Genomic DNA, 25,270 nt, shown 5'->3' with positions numbered 1-25,270 from the left:
TCGTTGGCGATGCCGCTCGTCTGAGTGGTGGTGAAGGCTAGCCTGAGGTTGTTCGTCGCGGTCGCGCGTCTGGTGATTGGATCGCGAAGCTACCTAGGTACGCGCACGACCCCTGGCCCTTAGAACCATCCATCACCACCAGGTCGTCATCATTCCCACAACACTCGCGGCAATGGAGGCCATCGCTGAGAAGCACGCGGGCTTCATCTCCCGCCTGACGAAGCTTCTCGATCTCTTCGTCACGATGCGCTACATATCTCCATCTGATATCATTCGCCCACCTCACTCTTCCGAGACCGTCGCAACTTCCATCTTCGAGAAGATAGGCCTGGATTCTGAGGTCATTCATTTGATAAGATCAATCCCTGCATTGCGCAGCGACATTGTCGAATCGTGGCAGTGGTTCGGCGTCGAGTTGATCCCCCGTTCAAAAGCCGTAACATATTTCGCGGACTCTGGTGACACAGATTTCGTCGAGGATCTGCGGTGGGGTGAAAGGTATCATGACGAGGATACCAAGCTACTACCGCCTCATATGCTGAGGTTGACGAGTGGTGATATGTATAGCGGTCACTACGGTACTGACTTGATCTATGATACACAGGACCGTATGTTAATCGTTTGCGAACCGATAGTTTGAACATTCACCGAATACAGAAACGATTATTGAGTGGTCTTCAGTTGGACCTGACCGCAACGAATGGGAGAAAGCACCTAGACGGCCAGTTGAGACCGTGCTTGATGAGATTATTGCAAAGTTTCAAAGCCTGGAATGGGTTCCGTACTATGACCCCTCAGAGGACGACGATCCTTGCCATCCACCATCGCGAAAGATCTTGGAAGATCCTATCGTTATGCAGAATATCTTTCCTGGAGGTATTCGTCTCCCTACTGAGACGACCGCCGCGATTCAGTATATGAGACAGCACCATGGCCCAGATGGTGCTGATGGGTGGCGACGGAGGATCAATCGTTTCCGAGCGTGGCAGAAGATCTACCGCGACTGCGGATGGGGCTCAGGGACATTTGACGGCGAAGCCTTCGAACTGAAAAGAGCGGGTTTTATTGTGGCTTTAGAAGAGCTCGATGATTTGGAGTCGGAGGCACGCAATCGCCCGTGGCTTATTTCTATCGGTGCACAACAGGTAGTTGGAGAAGATGCTCCCACGTTGGAGCAAATTACTTCACGGCTTGATCATTTCCTTGTGCAAGCCGCTGGAGAGCTCGCTGTTTGAAGTTGCTGGAGTTATCGCCGAGCCTATCTAGCGTTCAATCTCATCGAGAACATCAAGAGATGGTAGCAATGAGATTCATTGTATCCAATAACAGTACCTAAAAATAACATGCAAGTCGCGAGCGTATCCAATCCGCTCAAACGATCAACGTGGTGTATCCAACAGCATGTCTATCCCAAACTCCACTCGTGAACGCCGGTCGTCTAATGCATATGCCAATGCGAGTAATCAACGAATCACCAACTCCCAGGTCCAAAGGTCTCGCCTTTGGGTACCTCTTTGTACGGGCAGGCTTGCCAGTCACACCCCTGGAAATAGTGTTAGCTTTTGTATCCAATGAAGCCGGCTTGTATGTGGCTGACTTACCTGTTTGTAAACCTCCGTACCCCACCACTTGAAGTTACTCATCCAGCCCGGGTACACAATGCCAAAGAAGATGACCACAACACCAAACGCAAGGCCAGAGTCCAAGGCCGCGCTAAGCATCATGTTGTACTTCTTCCACCACGCGTTCCTCCGGTTGCGAATCTCGTAGTTGAAGATATAACACACAATCGCCCAAACGGAGAAGTTGAGTCCGGTAGCCGGTGGAATCCAACTCAAGCTACCGAACACGACGGCGAGGTTGACTTTACTGAGAATGGACTTGCGGCTGCCGCGTGCGAGATACCACAGTATGACGGGGGCGATGGCGCCGATGGGGAAGGCCCAGATCAAGTGTTGGTAGAGTGCGCCGGGGCCGAAGAACTTCCCTGGTCCGACGACACCCCAGAGAATACTTCCGTTGAAGTGGACGCGGGCGATGGGACAGTTGAAGCCGTTGATGGCTGAGGGTGTACAGATACCAGGGATGTTGTTCAGCATCCAATTGAGAACGCCGATCTGAGTTAAGCTGGAGATGATGGTGACGGAGAGTTGGAGCTTGAAGAGGATTCTAGGTGGGATCTTCATGTAGTGACCGAGCTTGAGATCGGAAGCAAACTTTAGGCCTTGGGTTGCTGAGATGTAGCCGAAGGTTGTAAAGACCATGTTTGCGACGGGTCGGCCGGGGAATACAACACCGCAGATGAGTTGGCAGATGAGGTAGATGCTGCTTTGTTGGTTTGTGATGGCCATGACGATGCCGATGGGGACGAAGAGGACTGCGCCGATGCCAAGTGCTAGCAAGAGACCGTACCAGGGTAGATGGACAGGGTAGTACTCGACGACGAACATGCCAACTGCAGCCATACTGATCCCAGTCAAAAGGTACCAAGTTATCGGCACGTCCTCGTATTTGCGCATGAGTCGGTTGTGCACATCTTCTGCAGATAGCAAATCTTCCACGTCTGGGTCTGATGTCGTGCTGGGCCTGTGTCGCAACATTGCAGGCGAGGATGGGTGGCTATTGTTGTCGGTGCCATTCACAAGTGGCTGGTAGTCAGCTGCTGATTCTTTTCGGATCTCGGCCCAGGAGCGACGCCATTGCCTCCAGATGTCCTTTCCGTACCAAAGGCCAGTGTGCGAAAGCAGAGCTGTAAGACCGGCGAACTGCAAGGCGTAGCTCAACACGTAAGTAATCGGGAGGTAGACGCGGCTGTATTGCTTGTACGCTTCTTCGTCAAAGAGGAAGTTGTCGGTCAAGATCTTGCTGACGTCGTACGGCTTGCCACGATTATCCCATACGGCGGATGATAGGATGGGCATGTAGGAAGAGTAGAGGACGTTTTTGTAGTCTGCATTTTGTTAGCACTAGTATCCTCACCTCTTCGAACTACTTACACATGATCGGCGCTGCAATCCACATCACGCCTACAAGACCTCCGAGAATGTTCATAGCAGCCCAGAATGGTGTAATCAACGGGGAGCCGATGTATGCGATTTGCGCCCAATCGAAAGTCACTGGGAATAATCCAAGACCAGATGAGATTCCGAACTGCTCAGATTAACACACTGTCTACTCGGAAAGCAACAAACGTACCAGGTTGGCAACAACAACGCTCTTTGGCGCGAACCAAGTGATTACATTGAAATAACTCAATGCTGGGAATAGGAGACCAGGTAGGAAGTAGAACGCAACGGATCCCATGAATATGCGCGAGAAGAACTTGCGTGGAGCAATGGTCCAGCCATCGGCAGGCTTGTTTTCATCTTTATGTAGTGCGGTGAACATGGCGGTTGATACCAGTGTGCTCGGCCAGATCATGCCGCTGGGTCGGACCAGGTAACGTCTGGTGATACCGGCAAGGGAGTAGCCAAGTATTTGTGTGGAGAGGATGAGCAATATTTGGTACATGATGCCAAGGTCTTGCTTGTAGAACTTGACTTGCTCAACGATGACCTTGGGTCGTCAGCATACCGTACATCGATGCATAGATGATACTTACATCTGTCGCAAAGGCAAAGCCGAAGGATACATTGCTGCTGACGTATACGCAGCAGTGTTCCTTTTCATTCCAACGGCCTTGGCCTAGCCAGAGCCGTATCCGGCGTTTCCAAGTGGCTTTTGCCTGTGGAGGATGCGATGCTGTTTGAGAGCAACCATCGACGAAGGTTTCTTCAGGATCGTCGTGTCGTTTGAAGAGTTGGTCCCAAAGCAGACCGAGAGGGTGGACGAGTAGTAGTGCAATAATAGGAGTAAGGCTGACGCTAGGGTATCGTAGGGAAAAGAACAAGTTGGTTGAAGAACCGGCGATAGAAAACAGAATCGATAGGAACCACATGCGCGGGGTATCAATGGACAGGGAAAGGTCGTCGGTAGCAGCGACGGATGCCCTCACTTGAGCGTAGGGCGAATTATCGGACGGGCTACCCTTCATATCGTGTAAATCGTCGTCCTCGGAGGATTCATTATCGTCTAGCGTACTGCTCGATGAGGTTGAGTTGTCAAACAGTGGCGCGCCGGCGGTAGAAGGATCAAGACCGCTTGCGTTGAACCTAGCTTCAAAGTCCTGGCCACTAGAGGCTACACCGAGCGTCGTGCTGCTACGACTGGCGTCACCCGTCCTGCGTCGTGACTTGGTAGCGCCTGAAAGGATTGGCTCACTGCGTGTCGAATCATTTTGGTGGTGATCCGAAAGTAGTGAAGGTTCACTATGCGAAAGTCTGCTCTTGCCTTTTTTCTTTCTTGAGTTTTTAATCACATTATTTTCATCAGACTCCTCTGGACTGGAAGAAAGAATAGGTAGGCCGCCATATGAACCTGAAGTTGGGGTCAGCACGTGTAGCGAATGAGGTTCAGTGCGCCGTGTGCATCGTTGCTCCTGTGCACCCGTCCAAGGCCGAGGGGCGAATGACGACCATGGCGCTTGACAACAAAGAATAGTTTGCGTACCTGTTCCCTGCGCCGGGCTCGATCTCACCAAGAGAGGTACTCTTGACATTGCTGTCTTGACGGATCGTGTAGGAGTCTCGGGGCGGCCAGCTGGCGAATCAAGATCGTCATCAGAAGGGGTTTCGGACGTGGCTATGTTCCTTGCTTTCTTTGCTTTGTCAGGCAGAGGCTGCAACTCGTAGCTGCCTGGCGAGACGGGAGGACGGTCGTGTCGCGTGTTTCCAGAAGGATGGGCAGGCGAGAGAGCAAGCGACGAAGATGACCCGCACCCGTCCTCGTTAGCCATATGTATGGGTGGGAGCCCGGGTGTGGCCAGGGGCGCGTGTACAAGTGCTCCGTTTGTCGCGCCAAAGCGGCCTCGCGCGACGTCGGAATCAGATGATCAGATAAATCCACCGGCCTCCATGTGTTGGGCCTCACGCTTTTCGATGATCTGATTAGATGGAAGCGCGGGAAGCGGTCCAGAATTAGGTCAATGATGGAATATGCCTTGAGTCATCCAATAGCGAGTGCAGTGTCTTCACGGTAAGCGGTTAGATCCGGGCGACGATGTGGAGTTCCCAGGAAAAAAGCCTCGCACGCTCCCGCGCGCGCGAGCCGCCTGCATACCATCACACACCTGCATGCTCCAAAATCCCGGCACCCTTACAGTCCAAGACTGATTGACATCTGCACGTCCGAGCGAACAGAGCCGCAGCGTTTGCATTCGGAGTTTTACATATTTCTACGGGTTCCCAACGCTCAGCGTGACGTCACTTCGTTCACGTCAACGTGACCGGCTATTCCCACGTGGTTTTCGGCTTTGCGACCAGCGGTGAGGCCCTCAACCATCGCAATAGCGCCCTCGGTGTCGTCCTTGTTGTAGAGGAACAACCCCTGTAGCGCTGCAGTACTCACCGAGTCGATGAGGCCCAACTCCCTCACTCTAGCCATAAATCTCTGCTTCGCTTGCCCGCCTGCATCGAACTCTGCATAGAATCGGTCCCAAAGCTGCTCGATTTGAAACTCTGTTGCTTCACCGAGTCTTACCGTCATGTCCACGCGCCCAGGTCGGATGAGCGCTTCGTCTAGTCTTTCGACGTGGTTTGTAGTCAGGAAGATGATCCGCTCCTCAGCACTGGCAACACCGTCGAGAGCGTTGAGCAGCCCGGAGAAGGTGACCGAGGCGCTAGCAAATCCGTCTGCACCAGGCGTCTTACGGTTCATGAATGCGACGTCAACATCTTCCAGCAGCACTACAGTACGTCGCGGGACCTTGGTCAGCAGATGGTTCAACCTATCGTCTGTGAGCCCACGCTCGCTGACATTCAAAATGGCAATATTGAAGTCAAGATGGCCTGCAACAGCCTGGATGAAGGAGCTCTTTCCCGTACCCGGCGGCCCATACAACAAGTAGCCTCGCCTGTATGGTATGCCGCGATCTAGGTACCACTTGCGTGATGCGATGAAAGCCTCCATATCCTCTACAATGCGTTCCTTGACGCCGCGCTCAAGGACCACCGAATCGAGAGGTCGCTTTCGCTTGGCGTCGCCGAAGGGCTGCCACATGGTGCCCATGGAGTTGTATATGACAGTCTTGCCCTCCTGCGACTGCTGGTATATCTGGTGTGCTTCGGCGAAGATGTCTTCGAAGACGTCGCGGTGCGAGTAGAGGGTCGTGAGGTTGATCGTCTCGAAGGGTACGCCATCCTTGACGTTCAGGCTATTGCGCTCTCGCTGCCGGTCGACGAGGATGAAAGCGTTCTTGTAGCGCAAGAAGTGCTTGCCCGGCCCCGGTACGAAGGAGAAATGGGCGGCGTGCGAGGGTCCATCCTGCGGCGTGTACGTCTGGACTTGGAGGTGGTGCATGCGCGGGTCGATGCGATTGAGGACCTTGGAGAGGACGCCGTTGCGCACGAGTGGCCTGGTGCCGGCTTGCTGTGCGCGGTGGTAGTTGGTCATCCATTGGAGGACCCAGGGATAGGCGTCGTCATGGCGAGTTATTTCGAGATCGACGAGCATGCGGCGGCGCACAAACGCGGCGCCATGTTGGAGTCCCTTCTGGCCCGTCCGCGCCGCAACCCCAAGCGCTGCGAGACCGAAGCCCTATGGCATCAGTGAGCACACGTCCAGCAAGCACGCATTGGCCCCAGGGTGAATCATACGGCGGTGAAGAAGGGATTGTCGGTGATTTGCGACCAGGGCGAGCTGAGGGCCGGGCTGCTATTGCCGGCAGCGATCTGCTTGGCCAACTGGTGTTGAGGCGTGTTCGGTTCCATGAGCGGCGGAGAGGCGCGCCTGTCCAGAAATTTGATACGCCATGGACGCTAGCGGGGGATCGATGCCGCTACGCCGCGCCCATTCGTGCCTATCACCATGTCGCACGCAACCGATGGGTGTCGCACAGCGCTTGTTTGCAACGTGGAAGGTTGGTGGACGTATTTTCGTCACACCATCAGGAACTTGTGCAAACGGAGCAGAAAAAGAAACATAGACGTTGATAATGCTGTATACACAGATGCACAGGGCTGCATAAGCAATCCGGGGTCGCGTCGCGGAAGGCCATCCATGGCGCCTTCCCAGCCCTGTGGAGTTGTGGAGCGCTAGGGCGAGCTTGGACCTGCTGCCCGTCACTGATAACTACCATAGCCTGCCCAATTCACTGATCAACACCCTGAAAGTACGCTGCAAAGCCATCTTCGGCCCCGAGCACCGCGCTCTTCTTCACCTGTACTATGGCCACCGTAACCATAGGCAAATCCTATTTCGACGCTCTTCTACGCAAGTGAGTGCACACTATCTTGACCTGGTTTATGCACCGGGCTGTTTGCTGATTAAAGTTTTAGGGCTGAATTTGTTGGTAGCCCCCCAGGCAGTAGCTATGCATTTGGCGTCTGTAGAGCTGACTCTTATCAACAGCATACTTCCAACCAGCCTGTCAGCTACGGCACTGATCTCTCTGACAATGTCACCATCAGCAAGGCAGAACATGAGTACATGGTACGTTTTATTGTGCCCAACATCACTCCGAACATTCAAAATTCCCCCACCAGTCCTCCAGCTTGCTCTGGGTCTGCTTTTAGCTGCGAAAATGCTAATACATTTGCCCACAGACCCAAGCAGTTCGAGAGTACCGTACGTACATGACTGCCTCAGCGCAATACCATTCGTTTCTGACCGTGTCTAGACCTTCTCAAGAGCGCTCTATTCCGTGGAGGCCTGACGAACGAAACCTTGGATACACTGCTGCAGGGCGAGAATGGGGCTTCGAACGAAGAACCGTCGAGTTACGATTATGAATCGCAACACACACATACAAGATCCCAGGCTACTCCTGTAGCAGCGCCTGCGTCAGGTCGTTACCTGAAAGGCTCCGATCAAACCTCTGCCAGCCACGGACTCCACCCTAGACCTTCAGCATCGTTCCGTCGAGTCGTCAGCTATGGGGACTCCGAGTCTTTCACAGGTGACCTGGACAGCCCACCCGACGAATATGACGATCTGAATCGTGGACCAGCCCAGCGTATACCGCTCCACGATCAGCGCACTGTGCTAATCACCAACCTTTCCGAGCGTACCACACACAAGGACCTGGCCGGCATTGTCCGTGGCGGCAGACTGCTGGACATATTCCTCCGCAATGACCGATCTGCAACGGTATCGTTCATTGAAGGGGCTGCCGACTTTCTTGCGTATGCTAAGCGTAATGATATATATCTACACATGAAGAGGGTAGGATATGCACCCACCCCAAAGTGTTGAAGGAGCTGACCATGCCAGCTTGAATTCCGTTGGAGTGACCGACAATTCCACGTACCACCGCACGTATCCAACAAGATCGCCGGCGGAGCTACGCGTAATCTTGTCGTCCGAGGCGTTGCAGGCAAAGTCACTACAGATCAGATCCGTGACCACCTCGATCACATCCACAATCTCATCGTGGTGGATGTCTACTTCAAAACGGGCGATGCGTACATCTCGACCAACTCCGTCCATAACGCCTTGTTCGCCAGGACCTGCATGATGTCGCGTACTATATACAAGGGCATGCGCATCGAGTACTATCCGGATGAATGCGCTGGACCGCTACCTCAGCCCAAAAAGGCCCACACTCCCGTCGCTCGCATGCCTATGAAGCCTGCACCTGTGGTCAACCAGTATGCTCTTCTGGATACCGGCTCCGACGATGGGTCAGAGTCTGAAGAGGAGTTGTACAGGACCAATGGTGTGCAAGTCGACGGTTACCATTGGGCTGACAGTGTAGTAGCATGAACAGTGCCCATGGAGGCTCATCGCCTGTCAGAGCTCGGCCCATCCCCTGGGGTCGACGAGGGGTTACAGTAACTTGACCCGGCCTTTCCGTTCTATCACGTTCCTTCGCGTTGCGGTACGTTTCAGAGCAAGCTGAAGAGTATTTCACCTATCCAGCTACATTATTCAAGCGAAGAGGGGGAAGCCATGAGGGAAGGCATGGCGATCAGAACAATATTATTGGCATGTTTACGAGAAGAAGGTCGTGCCGTACAGCCCTCGACAGGTGTTGGTTGGAGTATGCTTCTTTTCCTATATAGATACCCATCGGCTACTCTGGAATATGATTATTTTACTTGCAACACATCGATCCTTTCACGCTTTGAAGGAGACGTCCATGATCAGCGTTTTGCCGGGATGCTTGAACATGCTCACCCCCTGGACAGAAAGCTTGTCAGTTTTAGCGAGCACTAGTCTTGTATCGACGCGCATGCGTCAGCTATGTCATAAAGTACGCCTTTGACTAGCCTCACTTCGTAGATCGCAACTTCACCACAGATATCATCCTGACTTGGTTGATCTATATCGACAAACTTTGTTAAATCAAGATGGCGCCGACGATCAAAGTTGCTGTTATCCAACTCTACCCAGAGGTATCTCTTCTACCCCACATCATCATGATCACCCATCATGGTCGACCACAACTACAACCGTCAGACTCATTTGCTAACACTAGCTAGCCCTTACAACCAGAACACAATTTCAACAAAGCCGCTTCATTCATCCGCTCAGCAGCAGCTCAGGGCGCCCAACTCGCCGTCCTACCCGAATACCACTTGACAAGCTGGAAGCCAAACGACCCCGAGTTCCTAAACTGCATCGAACAATGCTCTGGTTACCTAGAGAGATACTGCTCCCTAGCCAAAGAATGTAACATCTGTAAGACCATCCCACCACTCACCGCTCCACACAAACCCCCAATACTGAATGACACCCACCCTAGCCATCGTCCCCGGCACAATCGTAGAATCCCACAAAGAGAACTCTGCAGCGGAAGACAAACTCCTCAACGTATGCTACTACATCTCCCCCTCCGGTTCCATCATAGGAAAATACATCAAAAAGAACCTCTGGGGCCCCGAACGCAACCACCTCACCGGCTCCCGCCACGACCCCCACGAAGTCTTCGACACGCCCATCGGAAAAGTCGGATTGCTAATATGCTGGGACCTCGCCTTCCCAGAAGCGTTCCGCGAGCTGATTGCCAAAGGCGCGCAGATTGTTATTATACCGACCTTCTGGACGCTGAATGATTGTAATAAGGAGGGTTTGGCGAGGAACCCGGCGGCTGAAGCATTGTTTCTGGATAGTATGTTGACGGCGAGGGCGTTTGAGAATACGTGTGCGGTTGTTTTTGCGAATGCGGGGGGGCCGCCGGGGGGAGGGTATGCGGGGTTGAGTCAGGTTGCTGTGCCTTTTGTTGGAGCTTTGGGGAAGTTGGGTGGTGCGGGTGAGGGCATGTGTGTTGTGGATTTGGATATGCAGGTCTTGGAGGATGCGGAGAGTAATTATCAGGTCAGGGCTGATATTGCGAGGGGGGATTGGCATTACGTTTATAGGCATTCGGGAGAGGGGAAGCCTTGAGTGAGGATGTGGCGCATCAACACGATGTCTTTGTAACATCTTCAGCATCATGTTCGATAAGTATAGCATGTATGCTCAGGCAAGCACTAGTCTCGATCTGGACATTCTTTGCTGCAGGTTTCGATCGAGGGTGTAAAGTTCAACGAACGAAATGTATTCCATTTGGTTAATTCAATCTATTCTAGGCCAACATCAAGCTCCTCCAAATGCGCCCAAAAGTCGCAAATTCGCAAATTCGCAAAGACATGGTATCTGACAAAAGTTCGCGGAAGCAACCGGTGAACTCCTACGCGCAGCGCGAACGGGTGCCTAGTAGCGCGCAGCGCCAGCCCCTCTCCCAAACTATTGAACGCCGATCATTATGGCCAGAAGCACAGTTAACCACCATGGCACCATCGTCCTGCGCCTAATGCAAATACGTCGACTCTATCGCATGCTGGGCGTCGACTGGTATCTCCGGGTCGCATGTCGGCATCCGTCTCTCATCTCAACTCTGGCCACTACCACTGGCTTCGCTGTCGGACCTCTCGTCTTTGCGGACGTAGCCTATTTCCCTCGTCGAGACGCCGTGTTCGTCCGTACTCCAAGTCTCGCCAACGACAATGACCCTCGTTTTTCCTTTTTCCAGGAACTTTTCCTCGTCTCTTGCTAGTTTGGCTGCATTCTCCGGGGCGTAGATCTTTCGGTAGAATTCTTGGAAGCGGGCTTCGCTGTCAAACGTCATTTCTGCAATGCAGTCACAGTCCAGCTCGTTCATCTCGCCCCTTAGCATGAGCGGCGGTCGGTCGGGGTTTGCCGGTCCTCCGAAACCTTTCCGCGATATCCGCGCGAGATAGCGACGTTTGAAATCGATCGGCCAGCAGGAGGCGAGCAACGAATGGGCCAGGGGAATGTGCGTGTGTTCATAGTGATCTCTGAACTCTTCCGAGGTAAGGTCGTGGTTGCGCGTGATGAAGAGGACGATGGTGTACGTCATATTGGAGGGTGGGAAGCGAGTCAGAGGGCAGAGAGGGTCTTGACTGCGACAAGATGGGTAGCGTGGCTGGTAAAGACAGTAGTAGGGTTTTGACAGCGGCGTGGCTTCCAGAGGGTCTAGAGACAGAGGAACGGCAGGCTTTTGTAGTTTATCAGCCACAGTGCATGCGAAGACATCATACTGGCACCGGGCGCGCCTAAAGCCTCCGTTATTGATGCACACAGCTACTCGCCCTCTAGGGCGAAACTACGGACCCGGCGCCGGTAAACGACATGGGCTCGCCATACTTTCTCAACGCCGTCACGACACCCAGCGCTGAGGAAATGGCCGGTGAGTCGAATCAGGGCATGTCAAAGACAGCAAGCAGGCCGTGAGGATTGAGTGGAGTGGACCTCTGCGCACTGCCCCTCACAGCGCTGATCCCGGTCGCGCCTGCCCTCTACTTGGGCGCGCTATCGATAGCAGACTGCCGCTAGCAAACGCACAGAACGCCAAATTTCGTGACAAAGCGGGGAGCAGCACCACGACACGACATTCACCCCCCGTACAAGCACCCGTGCCGTCGCCGAACGAATACCCAACATGAGTCTGCGCGAGCGTGTCCCGCCGCAGTACCAGAATGGCGACGCTGCCAGGCGTGCGCCGGACGACGACTCGGACGTCGAGGAGGAGGCCATGGCGAACGACTACCGCGAGCAGGTCCAATACGACGGCATGGAGGACCTCGACCGCATGCCCTCGATGAACAGCAACCAGGACATCCACGCGCAACTGCAGGCCGCGGCCACTCCCCTGGAATTCCAGGCCACGCTAGAGACCAAGTTTGCGAGTTACGACAGCTACTGCAACCTCTTCCACTACATCCTGAACTCCGAGGGCCCCGTTGACTTGGAAGTGCCAAACGTAAGGAATATGGAAAACAGGGGAATATAGCAGGGCTAACTGCGCATAGTACTACTGGGCGTGGGATGTCATCGACGAGTTCATCTACCAATTCAACAGCTTCTGCAGCTACCGCCAACGAGTCGCCCAGAAGAACGAGAACGAGGAGGAGATTGCGCTCCTGCGCGAGAACCCAAACACATGGGGCTGCTACAGCGTCCTCAACGTCCTGTACTCGCTCATCCAGCGGTCACAGATCAGCGAGCAGCTGGCGGCAATGAAGCGGGGCGAGGACGCGAGTCTGTACGCCGGAGAATACGGCAACAGGCCGCTATACAAGATGCTGGGATACTTCTCCATCATCGGTCTGCTCCGCGTGCACTGCCTGCTCGGAGACTTCAGCCTCGCGCTCAAGACGCTCGACGACATTGAGCTCAACAAGAAGGCCATGTTCGCCCGCGTCATGGCCGCCCACTTCACCACATACTACTACGTCGGATTCTCCTACATGATGATGCGACGATACTCGGATGCCATCCGCATGTTCAGCCACATCCTCGTCTACGTCTCGCGGACAAAGAACTTCCAGAAGAACGCGCAGTACGATTCGATTACCAAGAAGAACGACCAAATGTACGCACTTGTCGCCATCTGCGTAGCCTTCCAGCCTACCAGGCTCGACGACACCATCCACACTGCTCTGAGGGAGAAGTACGGCGAGCAGTTCAACAGGCTGCAGCGCGGCGGCCCCGAGTCTCTTCCCCTCTTTGAGGAGCTCTTCCGCACCGCCTGCCCCAAGTTCATCAGCCCCACACCTCCCGACTTCGACAACCCAGAGGTCAACATTGACCCCGTGGAGCACCACCTCCGCATCTTCATGGACGAGGTCAAGAACAACATGATGTCGCCCACCGTCAAGAGCTACCTCAAGCTCTACACAACCATGGACCTCAAGAAGCTCGCTGGATTCTTGGAGGTAGAGCCAGAGAAGCTGAGGTGCTGGTTGCTTGTCAACAAGCAGAGGAGCAGGCAAATAAGGTGGGCCGAGGGTGGTCTATTGGATGGTGATATTATCCAGGCCAGCGACCTCGACTACGCCATGGAGGGTGTAAGTTCAGCACATCCCGGAAGAAAGACGTCTGCTAACGATTACCAGGACCTCATCCACGTTTCAGAGGCAAAGGTCGGCAGGAGGCTCGTAGACTGGTACCTCCGCAACTTGGCCAGGACGTACTAGAGGAGCACGAGTGTTTTCTGAGAGCGACTATTCACATTCGGGGCCCACACGATAGAGCATTGCGCTTGGAGTTGGAGGATTTCATGGGTATCCAAAAGCGTGTTTGCAAAATCTAAAGATACGCTTAGGCATGGGGAAGGCGAAGATAGGGTCCAGGTCGCGATCTTCCACGACTGGACACCGCCCGCCGTGCGCGACGAGCGGGCCGGAGGATGGACAGGATGAGCGAACGAGCAATGAGTTGAAGAATACCAAACAAACTTGCAGATTTCAAATACATATCAATAAGTGGACGCGACGTGGATGTGTGAATGTTGATAACTTCAGCTCGACATCGTCACATCGTGTGGGGAAACAAGGGTTCAGCCTTCGTAGCAGACTGGTAGATGCTAGCGCATTGAGTGGACATGGCTGCTCTGCCGTAATCTTCGCTTCTGTCCGACCAACACCATCCAAACGATCATTGACAAGCAAATTCCGGTTAAAGCACACCGTTCGGAGCAAGCGCGTCCGGAATAATCATGGCGATGCAGTGAATGTCCCTGCCCCTCTCGGTCGCTCGTGCGCTCCGCTGATGCACTTTCCTCCCGTCCACGTACTCGGAACCACCACAACAACGCCCAGTAACTGAGATCAGTCTCGCCTCCACAATTAGCCACAAGCTGCTTCTTCGATAAAAGTTCCAAGACAGCGCGTGTCCTACGGGTCATCAACGCCTCCACGTCCACCACACCCAGCGCGACTCGCACCCAGACAAGCACGATGGCCCCGGATCTGAACAAGGTGCCGACCAGCACAGGCAACACTTCGAGCACGCAGCCAGCTTCAGGCTCCTTGTCACGTCAGACATCGTCACGTCAGGCATCTACACCGGGCTCTAGGCGAGCATCGCAGATGGGCCCCCCGCCGCTGCCTCTCGCATCGCCTGGCGGTACCCTACCACCGCCCCAGTCAGCGTCACATCATGTACATGGCTTTCCGCCTCTCAGCCCCAGCGCGAGCGGCTACGTCCAGGCGAGCGTCGACTCAGCAGGCGTTCCGATGAGACACCCACGCCCGATGACACAAGCAGAGCTGCACTTGGAGCTCGAGAAGGAGCAGGAAGCCGTCGTCAACCGTCTGACGCGAGAACTCTCGGCTCTGCGCGCACACTCTGCGTCTGTAGCCTCCAACACGTCTATGTCAAGCGCCGCCGACTCCTCCGTCGCACACGCTGAAGCTCCCACCGGACCTATGCATCCCACATCCTCGCGCCGCCACCGCAGCTCCTCGAGCGTCTCCCGCAGCGGCCTACCGCCAGGCCACGTTCCACACCGTTACTCCATCTCCTCCCAGCCTGCGACGGGCGATGCTGCCCAGCGCGACCACCGCAGCTCGAGCGTCGTCAGCACCCCACGCTACGAAGAGGTGGCACAACACAAGGCGGAGCTGGAGGAGGTCAAAAAGGAAAACGAGGCCTTGAAACAGCGCATTCGCGATCTCGAGCGCATGATCAGGGGCGGCAATGACGCCGCTGACGGTCAGAGGGGTCGGAGGGGTGCACCGCAGTCGCAGAGCAGCGGGGTTGGCAATGCTTCTGATACTGTGCAAGCACCTGCTAATGAGACCGCAGGGGTCCCCTAATAAAGCTGTGAATAGGGTGAAGGAGATGTGTTTGTAGGGTATCTGTGAGAAGGATTGTTAATGGCGCAGGCCAGGCTCACGTTGCGTGTGCGATGGGATGGAACAGGAGTGTTCCGGCCATATCTTTACTTGTTAACATGGAGTTTGAGCGATCACGCATGGTATGCTATGCCAATCGGCATCCATACGGGCGGACATTTTATTCTAATTCTACCATTCTCATCATTCAATCAATCAATCAATCAATCAAGCTAAACAAAAGACTACTACTGATGCCATCACAAAGATAACCCCGAATCTTCTTTACTCCGCCCATTACCATTCCATGCATCCCCTTATCACAAACTTTGCTTCTTTCCCCCCCAACACGGGCATGACGGGATATCCGTAGATCTGTCTAGGGCTAGACGACTAACGCCGCTGATCCTCACGATATGCACCTAACGGAACAGCATCCTGGTGTCGATCTCGTTGTCCCCTTCTGACGGCAGATCAGCGACGCGGGATACGTGACATACGTAAGTGCAGGACACATTTGTGGCGTGATGTTGCGAGAGGTCGAATGGATGGATGGTGTTTAATGCCTCAGTTTTGGAGTGTCGTGACGTGACGCGGTGGAAGGGACGAGGCGCCACGGCACGGGCATGGGGGCGTGTAAAGTAAGCAGATAAGCAAAGCGAGCAAGCAAGAGCAAGTTAACGCCCCGCCGTGCCGTATGTACGTCATTTCTTGTTTGAAGGTGGAACAGAACAGCTTTCAACCTTTAATGGGGGCGGGACTGCATCGGTCGGGGTATTTCGGGGTCGGGATATATACTGAGAGTGGACCTTTCAACTTCCGTTTCGTGGTTGAGTTTCGGACTGATTTATACGAATATTGGTTGATATATCATTGCGCGAGACTGCTGTTACTACAACTTCTATCAAGGTACGATTTGACTTGTGTTGGATATCCAGACCGATCATGTTTGTTAAGAAATCAGGAACAGAACACCTACTTTCCGAGCCATCGTCGTACAATATGAACTGGCTATTCAACCTACGCGATAAATTGACTGGCAGCTTCGAGAAGAGGCGGAGGAGTAGCCAACACGTCGATGCCGGAAGCGATGGTATGTACATGGATAACATATCCCAGCCGATGTAATATCTAGACTTGGAGAATTGTGTATCGACATGCTAACAAGAAACTCAGCTTTCCCATCGAAGCAAGTACAGACACCTACAACAACAACAACGACAACAACAACGACAACGACAGAGCATAATCCCTCAACCCACCCTCAACGTCGTGCTTCCACGTCCGCCTCCCCACCCCCGCCTACATCTTCCAACCCTTCAACCATATCCTCTGCACCACAACGACCGCCTCTCCCACATATACCCACGGATATCATCACTGCGACGGAGAAAGGCATGATAGGCGCCCCCTTCTGCAGCATACCGAGTGACTCGTCTACGGCGTCGAGCCAAGGGCATGAGTCTGAGGCGAGGGATGTGATGGGTGAGGGGACGTTGCTGACGAGGGCGGAGGAGGCGTGTGGTGGGGAGGGGAGGAAGAGTAGTTGGGTTGGTGGGGAGAGGGAGGGTGGGAGGTGTGTTATGTTTAAGGGGGTTGATGTTTAGCTATACGGAGAGATATGGGGTAGGCGTTCTGGTTTGAGGCGTACACACGGGAAATGAATCTTTGAGGGGGATGGCTGTATGATAACGTGGAGGTCTTGATTGAGAGACATTTCTCATGTCTCAGTCTTACGGATTGAGAGGATAACTTCCTTTCCTGTCTTCCTTTCTCCCTTTCTCGTAGCTAGCCCAATTCATGAACATCTTGAAGCGCGCAAACGTAAAAACAATGCCATGACTATCCTCTAAGTCTCTCCTCAAACCCTCCTACTACCAGTCATCTTCCTATTCTCACTATGCCGCTTCGCCTTCAACGCATCCCGTCTCCTCTTCTTCCACGCACGATTCAAATCACCCCGGTTCTCCCAGAACCACTTTTTAAACTCGCTCTCCGGCTTCTCTTCTTTACCACCAGCAGCCGCTGCATTCTCTTCCTCGTCCCCTTCGTCTTCTTCCGCAACCTCAGCTAGCTTGGCCTTGGCATTTGCGCGCGTGTTCTGAGATAGGCGTTGCTCGGCGAGCGAGTCAACGTCGCCCATGTCTTCGTCGTCGTCGGCTTCTTGGCTGTTCTTGCGCCAGTCGAAGGAGAAGCGGCGGCCGAGGCCGGCGGTGTCGGGGGTTGGTGCTGCGCTGCGGAGGCCGCGCCATTCAATGTCTCGTTGAGTGAAGGGTGTAGTGGGGGCTTCGTCGATGGGCTGGCCGCGCTCGCCGTCGACTTCCATCGTGTCTTCGTTGTTGTCGAAGAAGCTGAAGGATGTGTCGATTGGGGTGAGCTTCTTGGTGGGAGTTGAGGTTGCGCCATCTGCGGGCTTTGCGCGTTTGAACAGCGCTTCGAGGGGGTGAACCTCTTTCTCGGACGATGTAGTTGGTTGGACTTCAGGCGTCTTCCTACTTTCGACAGGTCGAGCGGGAGAAGATGCAGATGATTCGGCCTCTGATTCTGATTCTGACTCTGAATCGGAGTCGGAAGAGTCCTCATCTTCAGAAGAAGACGAAACTACTGATGATTCGTCCTCGGATTCGGACGATGATGGCGGAGGAGTGGCTTTCTTCTTCTTCTGATCCTTCGTGGTCGTAGACTTTGCTGTCCCGTCAATCCAAGCCCTTTGAGCCTCCGAAGGCGCGTCTACCAGCTCCAGAGCTCGCCTAGCCTTGGCCTTGCCAGTCTCAGGCTCAACAACGACACCGTCCTCGTCGACCCAGCCCTCACCATTGACATAGTCGACTGCAGGCTTGGTAGACAAGGCGACCTGTGGCTGCTTCAGGAAGCTGGGAGTCTTGATGTTCTTCTCAAACTCATGAACGACCACTTCGTTTATCTTTGACTTGTTCTTTTCCTTTTTCTCCTTCTTCACCTTCTTCTCGTCCTTGTGCGCAACTTCGGTCGCAGCCACGGGTGTCAGCTTCGCCTTGAAGAGCAGCTCAGCATCCTTGGTGTACTTTGAAGGCTTCCGCTCCTTCTTCTCGTCCTTGTCACGCTTGTCCTTTTTGTCTTTCTTATCCTTCTTATCCTTCCTGTCCTTCTTCGACGGCTCAGTCCAACCGCGCTTGACTTTCCTGTCGTCTGGCAGCTCTACACCTTCCAGCACGCCCTGCTCCCTCTTCTTCTTCTCTTTCTTCTCCTTCTTTTCTTTTTTCTCCTTCTTCGCGCGCTTCGAGGGGCGTTCGGTGTCCGCCACCTCCTTCGCCGCGTCAGCCTCTGCCAGCGCCTTGCGCTTCTCCGGTTTCGCCATCTCTATCCGCACTTTTGCGCCTCTCAAGATTGTGCCGTTGAGCTTCTTCTTGATCTTTTGAGCCTCGGGTTCGGGTAGCTCTACGTAGCCGAAACCTTTTTCGGGGAATGTCGCGACGGTGTGGTACGAGATATTCTGCGCAGAGGGAAGGACAGAGGGCGCGACGTAGACCTTGAGCAGGTCGGGGCGGAAAGGCGTAATGTGCAGGCGGACGACCTTGCTTTCGGGTTGCGCTTCGGGAGAGTTAGGCGCTTGTGCTGCTGGCATTGGGTCGCAGGTTCGCGCGCGTGCGACAGGTGTAGATGACTGTGCGCAAAGACTCCAGGGCGTCTAGAGCAAATAATACGGGCTGCAAGCTTGAGCGACGCCTGTAAGCGTCGTGTAGAAGTGTCGGGGCCGGAGGGGAAAGGAAAATGCTTAGCGCGACAAGGGACCCAGCTGTCTGGTCTTAGCGTGTATGCGGGCGGAGGTTTGGAGCTCCACTCTGACCATTATCATGTTCATCGCGCGATAGACGTCTAGAACCAGATCAGATTGACATCTTGCTCGCATTGCAATTGATCCTTCGCTTGTACAGACTCAACACATTTATCTCGTTGTCACCACCACGATGCGAAGACCGCCATACCTGCTCTTCCTTCTCCTTACCTTTCTCTCCTCCCTCTCCCTGTCCCTTGCAGCCTGTACGTCACCCTTTTTCTCGTACCTAGACACTTCTTAACATCTCATAGCGCGTACGTCATTCTGCAAATGCACCTGCTTCGGCAACAGTACCATCGTAGCCCTCGACGCTCCCAGCACGAAGAAGCCCGCCGCCCTCGAATTAAAACCCCGCGCCTCCAAGAAGACATGTAACGACTGCAACCGCCAATTCTGCCTAGGTTATGGCTTCTGCGCAGGAGAAAAAGAGGAGAACGTGCTTACAACATGCTTCCAGAGGGACTCTGCGAAAGACCAGGCAGTCGTGTTTGTCTTCATTGGCGCGACGGTGGGGCTCTTGGGATGGGCGGCATTGCGGCCTTATGTTGAGGGATGGAGAGAGGTACGTGTAGATGAGCGAGGCCGACTTGGTCGGAAACTGACTGGAAACAGCGTGCACGGGAGCGTCGAAGCTACATCCCAGTGGCTGGTCAAGGGAACTAGCGAATTGCAAGACTGGAAATCGTTTGAAAATGCATTGATAGTGCAATATGGACAGGAAGCGAAGATACCCAAGATGATCGTTGACTCCTTCATAACTGCTGAAGAACTCCATCATGCATACATCTAATGTGACAGCAATGTACAGGCTGAGGTCGTATATAGTACACTGAAGCGTCTGGCTTCACTCTCCGCTGTCCTTCCTCTACTCTTTCTTCGATCCACCCTTCATGAATCCAAACCATCCCTTGCCCGTCTCCTCCACCTTGTGCACTGCCTTCTCTGCTGTATTGTCGAGCGGGCCTCCGACTACTGGTGTCGATGATGTGAAGGTGGATGTTGTGTCGTTCGCCCTGGCCTCTTGTACCGCAGCAGCGATGCCTAGGTTTGAGTTGCCTTGGGATTCTTGCCGCTTAATCTCCTCAACCGCCAGCTTTCTCTGCTCTGCGATTGCTTGGTCCTCCTTCCAGTCGCCGTGCAGCCACCATAGCAGCTTAGAGGGCGCCTTTCGCTCTGCCTTCTTCCTCTCCATTGCTTCTTGCTCCTCGGCGATACCTGTGACAAGAGCGGCTTGTGCGGGTGAGGCTGTTCCTGCTGCGACAGCGTTGCGGGCGGCTTCGAGGATCCTGGCTTGGACTCGTTCCTCTTCGGCGAAGTAGATTGCTCGTTTCCGTCGGTTGTAGACGATCATGTCGCCTATTGAGAAGACTGCGAGGACACCGACGCAACCTGTTCAGACAGTTAGCATCATTCCTACCCAATGACCAGTGCAGCCATTGGCTACTTGGTGCCCACATACCTGTTGCAAATATCAAGCCGTAGACGGTAAATCTATGCGCCGCATCCGCCGCCATTCTGCCGTACAAGTACATGTAATCCCACCTCGTCACCTGCGCCATCTTTGCCCTGTTCGCTGCCTCTCGTAACCGCTTGACCTTCTGCTGTGGCGTTTCGTTTTTCGGTGCGGGATCCGCGAATTGCAGCGTCGTTGCCCGCCCGCCAGGTCTTGTGTGCGCCCATACTCCGGTGGCTGTAAATCGCGTTGACTCTTTCGGTGATTTCGACATGGTGGGCGGAAGTGGGCAGAGCACTCGGAGGTCAAGTGTTGGGGGAGAAGGATGTCGTGAAGATGGCGGAGCGGGAGAACGAATGATTCGATGATTTCCAAAAGTCGAGATGGACTAGGGTTCGATGCGGAGATTTCCGCCCATCTGCCCGCTAACGTACATCGTCAACAATACCAGTGAACTACTTATCAGATCTTCTTCGTATGTGGATCGGGAGCTCGTGATACGTTGATTTGAGAGGGCAGTAGAATTCAGTATGAGCAGTGCAGGCCAAAGATTGCTTCTTTCCTTGTAATGTCCTTGATCTGAGCGCAAACACACGCCATGATCCAACGTGCCCGCATTCAATTAACACCACTCTTCCGACATCTTAGCATTGGAGAGTCTCCTTAACACCATCAAATAGTGCAGTCACGCTGTTGTCGCAGACATGGCGGGAAACGTCAATCAGAACCTGGATCTGGCGCAAATTTTGGCTACGCTTGCGAACCTGCCCAAACCGGAAGCTCAGCCAGTTCAGGATCAACAACAACCATTCGAGCCCTACCAGAGTCATCAGGGGTACCCGGAACCCCAACAGGCATATCCAAATCAGCAAAGTGCTCCGTATCAACAACCAGCTGACCCTCGTCTGGCTGGTCGCGCGCCTCCTCAACATCGACAGCCACCTCCCAAACCACAAGACAGAGTTTCTTCTCCGTTCATCGATCCTTCTACCATCACGGAATGGAAACAAGGTCTTCGCTGTGTGAGCAAGATAGCTTCCCAGAACCCAGACTTTGCTCCTGCGGTTCGCAAGGTAAGGCACACGTCTCTTATGAACCCACGTATAATGCTTACGAAATGGTCAGTTGATGAAAGATCAAGAGTCCAATGTTAAGTCTTGGGAGGCTGGACGCAAGAATCTGATCGATGAACACAAGTTCAAGCGGGAGAACGAACGGACTCATCGAGCTGCGCTGTACGTCACAAGACGTTTCTCATGATATGTGACTAACGTTCGCAGATCTTTACCAGGTCTCTTAGAAAATACACCCGCGCTTCGTGTACGTTCAAGTACACTTATGCTGATGGATGGCTACTGACGCGGCACAGACACCAGAGCGTGAGACAGAGGAACTGGACCAATATGACGCCAAGGTATATCGAGCCTCTAAAGCTATGGTCGACTCACAAACATCATCACTGAAAGTATTGGGTGTTCCATTCTTTGGTGTAAAGCCACATCTGGTAGTTGGCTCTAGCTACGACCCGACCGAAGTCACCGACTCGCAGCCGACACCGGCGGGCGGTAAGATATCCAAAGAGCAGCTTCTCGAATTACAGCGGAAGATGCTGAATCACCTGATAGAGCTGTACGGGGACTGAGGGGATCTCTTTACAAGATGGAGAAGCTTCGTTGCCACATAACTATCAGTATTCTGCCAGTGCTGACGGTGGGTGGTTGCCGGGCTTCGGACTTAGCTTTCTGGTCCCAGACCAAAATGTTCTGTTTCCTCACCGTATCCGTTCATTCACCACCCCAAACAGCCTCTAGCTGTAAGCGTCTTCATAAGGCAATATCGGCTCACGGAAATGACGTCACTTGCGCGATGTTACCAGCAACAGTGGAGAGCAAACGCGCTCCAATTTCCCATTCACTCGTCCCAGTAATCGCCCTCGACGCTATTGGCTGCTCAAGGGCCAATGGAGCTAGTGCCGTTGACCGCAATCGCTCTCATAACAACAAAACATTTACCTTTTGTGCAATCATCAGCTTCCACTCACCTCACCACGCTCGTTGAAGTATCTGATCCATTCCACATTCTTTTCTCTACTCACACTCGCTACTTCCCTCAACCCACTTCAACCCCAGTCGCTCCTTCCGATACAAACGTTCAGCCTCCAAGATGAACACTGTACGCGCACTCACCATGGTCGCAGTTGCCGGTAAACAGTCTCCAACCAGCGCGCTTACCCACTGTTCCACTCTTGCTAACTAATAATCAGCAGGCGCTGCCGCGGAGTCTGCCCAATGGAATCCCGCTATCAACCACGTTCTCGCTCATGCTGTAGCTGCACGTGACGACCACTGCGCCGAGCTCCCGAAGCTATGCACAGACGCGGTACTGCTACGTGGCTATGAGACTACCCTCACCTATCTTTGTCCCGAGAAGACCGAAGGTCCGTCTACCGTCACCATCACTACCACCAGGACAACCACTGTGACGGCAGACCAGAGCCTGACCTCTAGCGTTGCTCCTGCTCCCGCTCCTACCTCGGATGTCGGAGCTGCTCCTTCAGTGCAGCCTCTCCCCCACAAACCCGTCTCAGCCACTTCGGACGTTGGAGGTCCTCCCACAGAGGAGCCCACCACGACCGTGATCATTCAGTCAACAGTCCAAGTTACCATCACTAGATCAGTCATCAAGGTTAACCCCAGCTCTACGTCTTCGCTTCTGCCTCCCCCGTCCATCACTTGGTCTTTCACTGCGATTCTCCCTACCGATGTCAAATCCTCCCATGTCTCGGGCGGATCGCCGTCGGCGTCTCGCACTGAGATACCATCGATAGTGTCGTCCGTCGGTCCGCCATCATCTAGCAAGAGCAGGTCGGTTGGTCTATTCCCTAGCCATACTGTTAGCAGCTCGTCTTCGGTGGCTTCCACGTCTTGGTCAGCTTCCGCATCTTCGGCGGCTTCCTCGTCTGCGTTGGATTCCACATCTTCGGCTGCTTCCTCGTCTTCGATGGCGCGTTTACCGTCAGGTGGTCATCATGCTCCACCCTTTGCGAACGGCACCGCTATCAGCTACACCCCCGGCATCTTCCCCACGCTGAACGCAAGGGACGAAGAGTCCACGAGGACTGTCTACTCTACGGTTACCCGCCATGCCTCTGACCATGCCTCGGGCACTACTCATGCTTCAGAGACCACACACGCTGCGGCCACTGAGACTAAGAAGGGTCAGGCTGGAGACAATAGGGCCTCGTTCATTGCCTTGTTCTTCGGCGTACTGGCTGCTACCTGGCTTATCTAGGGAGGCGTAGCTATTCCTCTTGGATAGCGGCATGTTACTGTGAGAAATGGAAGTCCTGGATAACGTGTGCCACGGTGTTACGATGAGATGTGTGAGACGTTTTCACGAATGACACGACATGTACATAGTCATGACGACACGTCAACATATGGAGAAACTGAACCCTACGGAACCTGCGTTACCACGAAGTGACTCTAGCTCACTTACCTTATTCTAGTATGGTCTGCAGACTTGTGTATTTTGTTTCTTGCACGAAGTGGCAGTGTAACAGCCCTCTGAAGCAGATAGAGATCTCACAGGAAATGCATACTTGAACATGTGAATACTTCTTGATTCACAAGTGAATATGAACCGGCATAGGCTATCCCCGTCCACGGAAATCACTCACCCGCCACGCCACCGCTCTCATCTATCCCTCCATGACAGCAAAAACAACGGTAAACCCACACACAACGCTCAAAACAAAGATGTAGCAAAAGGTAATGAGCCCACCGCGACTTGAACGCGGATCTCCCGCAATGCTGAGCTGGCTTTGTGCCTATCTTATTTGTACCAGACAGAGCGGTCACTTTCACTTGACGGGATCCTGAAGTCAGTTCTCAGCTTTATTTCGCGCACGCTGAGACGATGCGCTGGCGAGCCAGCTCGTTGAGATGCGGGTGTCTTACCGTTGGACCATGGGCTCGAAGGTGGGAGGTTTGATGGAAGAGGGGTGGGTTGGAGGACTGATAGGTATGAAGTTATGGATCTGGTACATAGGCAAAAGGGATGTTAGAAGATGACTGCTAATTGTGTGCGTAGGCGTTTGGAGCGGTCTATATTCGATAGGACTAACTCACTCGCATATCACTCATTCCACCGCATCCATTCATCCACCCGCCTACCTATCTGGACCACCCAAGCAACAAAAAAGACATCATCACTCCGACCATATCCCTCTCTAACCTCCAGCAAAAAAATGAAGAAAAGGAATGAGCCCACCGCGACTTGAACGCGGATCCCCCACAATCTCGGTAAGGCTGTGTGCAGGTCATCATCGGCGAAGTCCCAAGAATCTGATTCGACACACTGTGAGAGCCTCAAGAAAGGCTTTGTACGCATTCGACAAAGGCCCAGGTGGTTTCTCAGCCTTGTTCGTTCGCACGCTGAGACGATGCGATGGCAGCCCTGCGCGGTTTGAGATGTGGGTGTCTTACCGTTGGACTATGGGCTCTGAGAGTGGTTTTGATGGAGGAGTGGGGCGTTGGAGCGGTGGTATTGTAGGGATCTGGTAGGTTGGGGAAGCGGAGTTTGGGAGTCGACTGACTGATAGATGGGTGAGGAGGTGTTTGGTGCTTCAAAGGTGCGGTCGCAGGATCGGGATATAGGTAATGATACAGCACAAAACGCAAGGAACAAAGCTCTAGTGTGAGCTGAACAACATGGGGGAGACCTGCTGGTAATTGTAACACTCTTCATTGTAGTTCATGTCTCCGTCAAGATTTCGCGAGCTGACTATATAGTAGTAAAGCTCATGTGTTTCATAATATCTCCGTCGTGGCAATACCGTAG

The 25,270-nt window shown here is 53.7% G+C and overlaps 12 protein-coding genes across 12 annotated transcripts; 7 read left to right on the top strand and 5 right to left on the bottom strand.

Annotated features, from left to right (window-relative positions):
- Window positions 1–172: 172 nt before the first annotated feature.
- J4E92_004789 (uncharacterized protein) lies at window positions 173–1,235 on the top strand (the record flags this gene model as incomplete). The annotated part of the gene is made up of 2 exons (XM_051496177.1): window positions 173–491; window positions 658–1,235. The coding sequence occupies 2 exons, from the start codon at window positions 173–175 to the stop codon at window positions 1,233–1,235; spliced, it is 897 nt and encodes a 298-aa protein (XP_051354017.1).
- Window positions 1,236–1,471: 236 nt separating this feature from the next.
- J4E92_004788 (uncharacterized protein) lies at window positions 1,472–4,834 on the bottom strand (the record flags this gene model as incomplete). Its single annotated transcript, XM_051496176.1, has 6 exons — window positions 1,472–1,543; window positions 1,602–2,950; window positions 2,997–3,150; window positions 3,196–3,555; window positions 3,602–4,416; window positions 4,549–4,834. 6 exons carry the CDS (start codon window positions 4,832–4,834, stop codon window positions 1,472–1,474), a joined length of 3,036 nt encoding a protein of 1,011 aa, XP_051354016.1.
- A 455-nt stretch (window positions 4,835–5,289) lies between these two features.
- On the bottom strand, window positions 5,290–6,806 carry J4E92_004787 (uncharacterized protein; the record flags this gene model as incomplete). The annotated part of the gene is made up of 2 exons (XM_051496175.1): window positions 5,290–6,633; window positions 6,693–6,806. The coding sequence occupies 2 exons, from the start codon at window positions 6,804–6,806 to the stop codon at window positions 5,290–5,292; spliced, it is 1,458 nt and encodes a 485-aa protein (XP_051354015.1).
- Window positions 6,807–7,262: 456 nt separating this feature from the next.
- Window positions 7,263–8,799, top strand: J4E92_004786 (uncharacterized protein; the record flags this gene model as incomplete). Its single annotated transcript, XM_051496174.1, has 5 exons — window positions 7,263–7,312; window positions 7,470–7,527; window positions 7,641–7,662; window positions 7,715–8,259; window positions 8,308–8,799. 5 exons carry the CDS (start codon window positions 7,263–7,265, stop codon window positions 8,797–8,799), a joined length of 1,167 nt encoding a protein of 388 aa, XP_051354014.1.
- Window positions 8,800–9,386: 587 nt separating this feature from the next.
- J4E92_004785 (uncharacterized protein) lies at window positions 9,387–10,422 on the top strand (the record flags this gene model as incomplete). The annotated part of the gene is made up of 3 exons (XM_051496173.1): window positions 9,387–9,431; window positions 9,519–9,717; window positions 9,782–10,422. The coding sequence occupies 3 exons, from the start codon at window positions 9,387–9,389 to the stop codon at window positions 10,420–10,422; spliced, it is 885 nt and encodes a 294-aa protein (XP_051354013.1).
- Window positions 10,423–10,909: 487 nt separating this feature from the next.
- J4E92_004784 (uncharacterized protein) lies at window positions 10,910–11,398 on the bottom strand (the record flags this gene model as incomplete). Its single annotated transcript, XM_051496172.1, has 1 exon — window positions 10,910–11,398. The coding sequence occupies one exon, from the start codon at window positions 11,396–11,398 to the stop codon at window positions 10,910–10,912; it is 489 nt and encodes a 162-aa protein (XP_051354012.1).
- Window positions 11,399–11,980: 582 nt separating this feature from the next.
- Window positions 11,981–13,517, top strand: J4E92_004783 (uncharacterized protein; the record flags this gene model as incomplete). The annotated part of the gene is made up of 3 exons (XM_051496171.1): window positions 11,981–12,301; window positions 12,351–13,388; window positions 13,437–13,517. 3 exons carry the CDS (start codon window positions 11,981–11,983, stop codon window positions 13,515–13,517), a joined length of 1,440 nt encoding a protein of 479 aa, XP_051354011.1.
- Window positions 13,518–14,279: 762 nt separating this feature from the next.
- J4E92_004782 (uncharacterized protein) lies at window positions 14,280–15,140 on the top strand (the record flags this gene model as incomplete). The annotated part of the gene is made up of 1 exon (XM_051496170.1): window positions 14,280–15,140. The coding sequence occupies one exon, from the start codon at window positions 14,280–14,282 to the stop codon at window positions 15,138–15,140; it is 861 nt and encodes a 286-aa protein (XP_051354010.1).
- A 1,879-nt stretch (window positions 15,141–17,019) lies between these two features.
- Window positions 17,020–18,762, bottom strand: J4E92_004781 (uncharacterized protein; the record flags this gene model as incomplete). Its single annotated transcript, XM_051496169.1, has 1 exon — window positions 17,020–18,762. One exon carries the CDS (start codon window positions 18,760–18,762, stop codon window positions 17,020–17,022), a length of 1,743 nt encoding a protein of 580 aa, XP_051354009.1.
- Window positions 18,763–19,105: 343 nt separating this feature from the next.
- Window positions 19,106–19,638, top strand: J4E92_004780 (uncharacterized protein; the record flags this gene model as incomplete). Its single annotated transcript, XM_051496168.1, has 3 exons — window positions 19,106–19,178; window positions 19,227–19,537; window positions 19,588–19,638. 3 exons carry the CDS (start codon window positions 19,106–19,108, stop codon window positions 19,636–19,638), a joined length of 435 nt encoding a protein of 144 aa, XP_051354008.1.
- Window positions 19,639–19,840: 202 nt separating this feature from the next.
- J4E92_004779 (uncharacterized protein) lies at window positions 19,841–20,702 on the bottom strand (the record flags this gene model as incomplete). The annotated part of the gene is made up of 2 exons (XM_051496167.1): window positions 19,841–20,364; window positions 20,435–20,702. 2 exons carry the CDS (start codon window positions 20,700–20,702, stop codon window positions 19,841–19,843), a joined length of 792 nt encoding a protein of 263 aa, XP_051354007.1.
- Window positions 20,703–21,132: 430 nt separating this feature from the next.
- On the top strand, window positions 21,133–22,070 carry J4E92_004778 (uncharacterized protein; the record flags this gene model as incomplete). Its single annotated transcript, XM_051496166.1, has 4 exons — window positions 21,133–21,501; window positions 21,554–21,663; window positions 21,709–21,748; window positions 21,798–22,070. 4 exons carry the CDS (start codon window positions 21,133–21,135, stop codon window positions 22,068–22,070), a joined length of 792 nt encoding a protein of 263 aa, XP_051354006.1.
- Window positions 22,071–25,270: the final 3,200 nt, after the last annotated feature.

Source organism: Alternaria infectoria (genome assembly GCF_024043175.1).
Source record: "Alternaria infectoria strain BMP 0036 chromosome Unknown scaffold_6, whole genome shotgun sequence".
Lineage (NCBI taxonomy): Eukaryota > Fungi > Ascomycota > Dothideomycetes > Pleosporales > Pleosporaceae > Alternaria > Alternaria infectoria.
The sequence above is the reverse complement of the archived record's forward strand: the minus strand, read 5'-3'. Positions and strand labels throughout refer to the sequence as shown.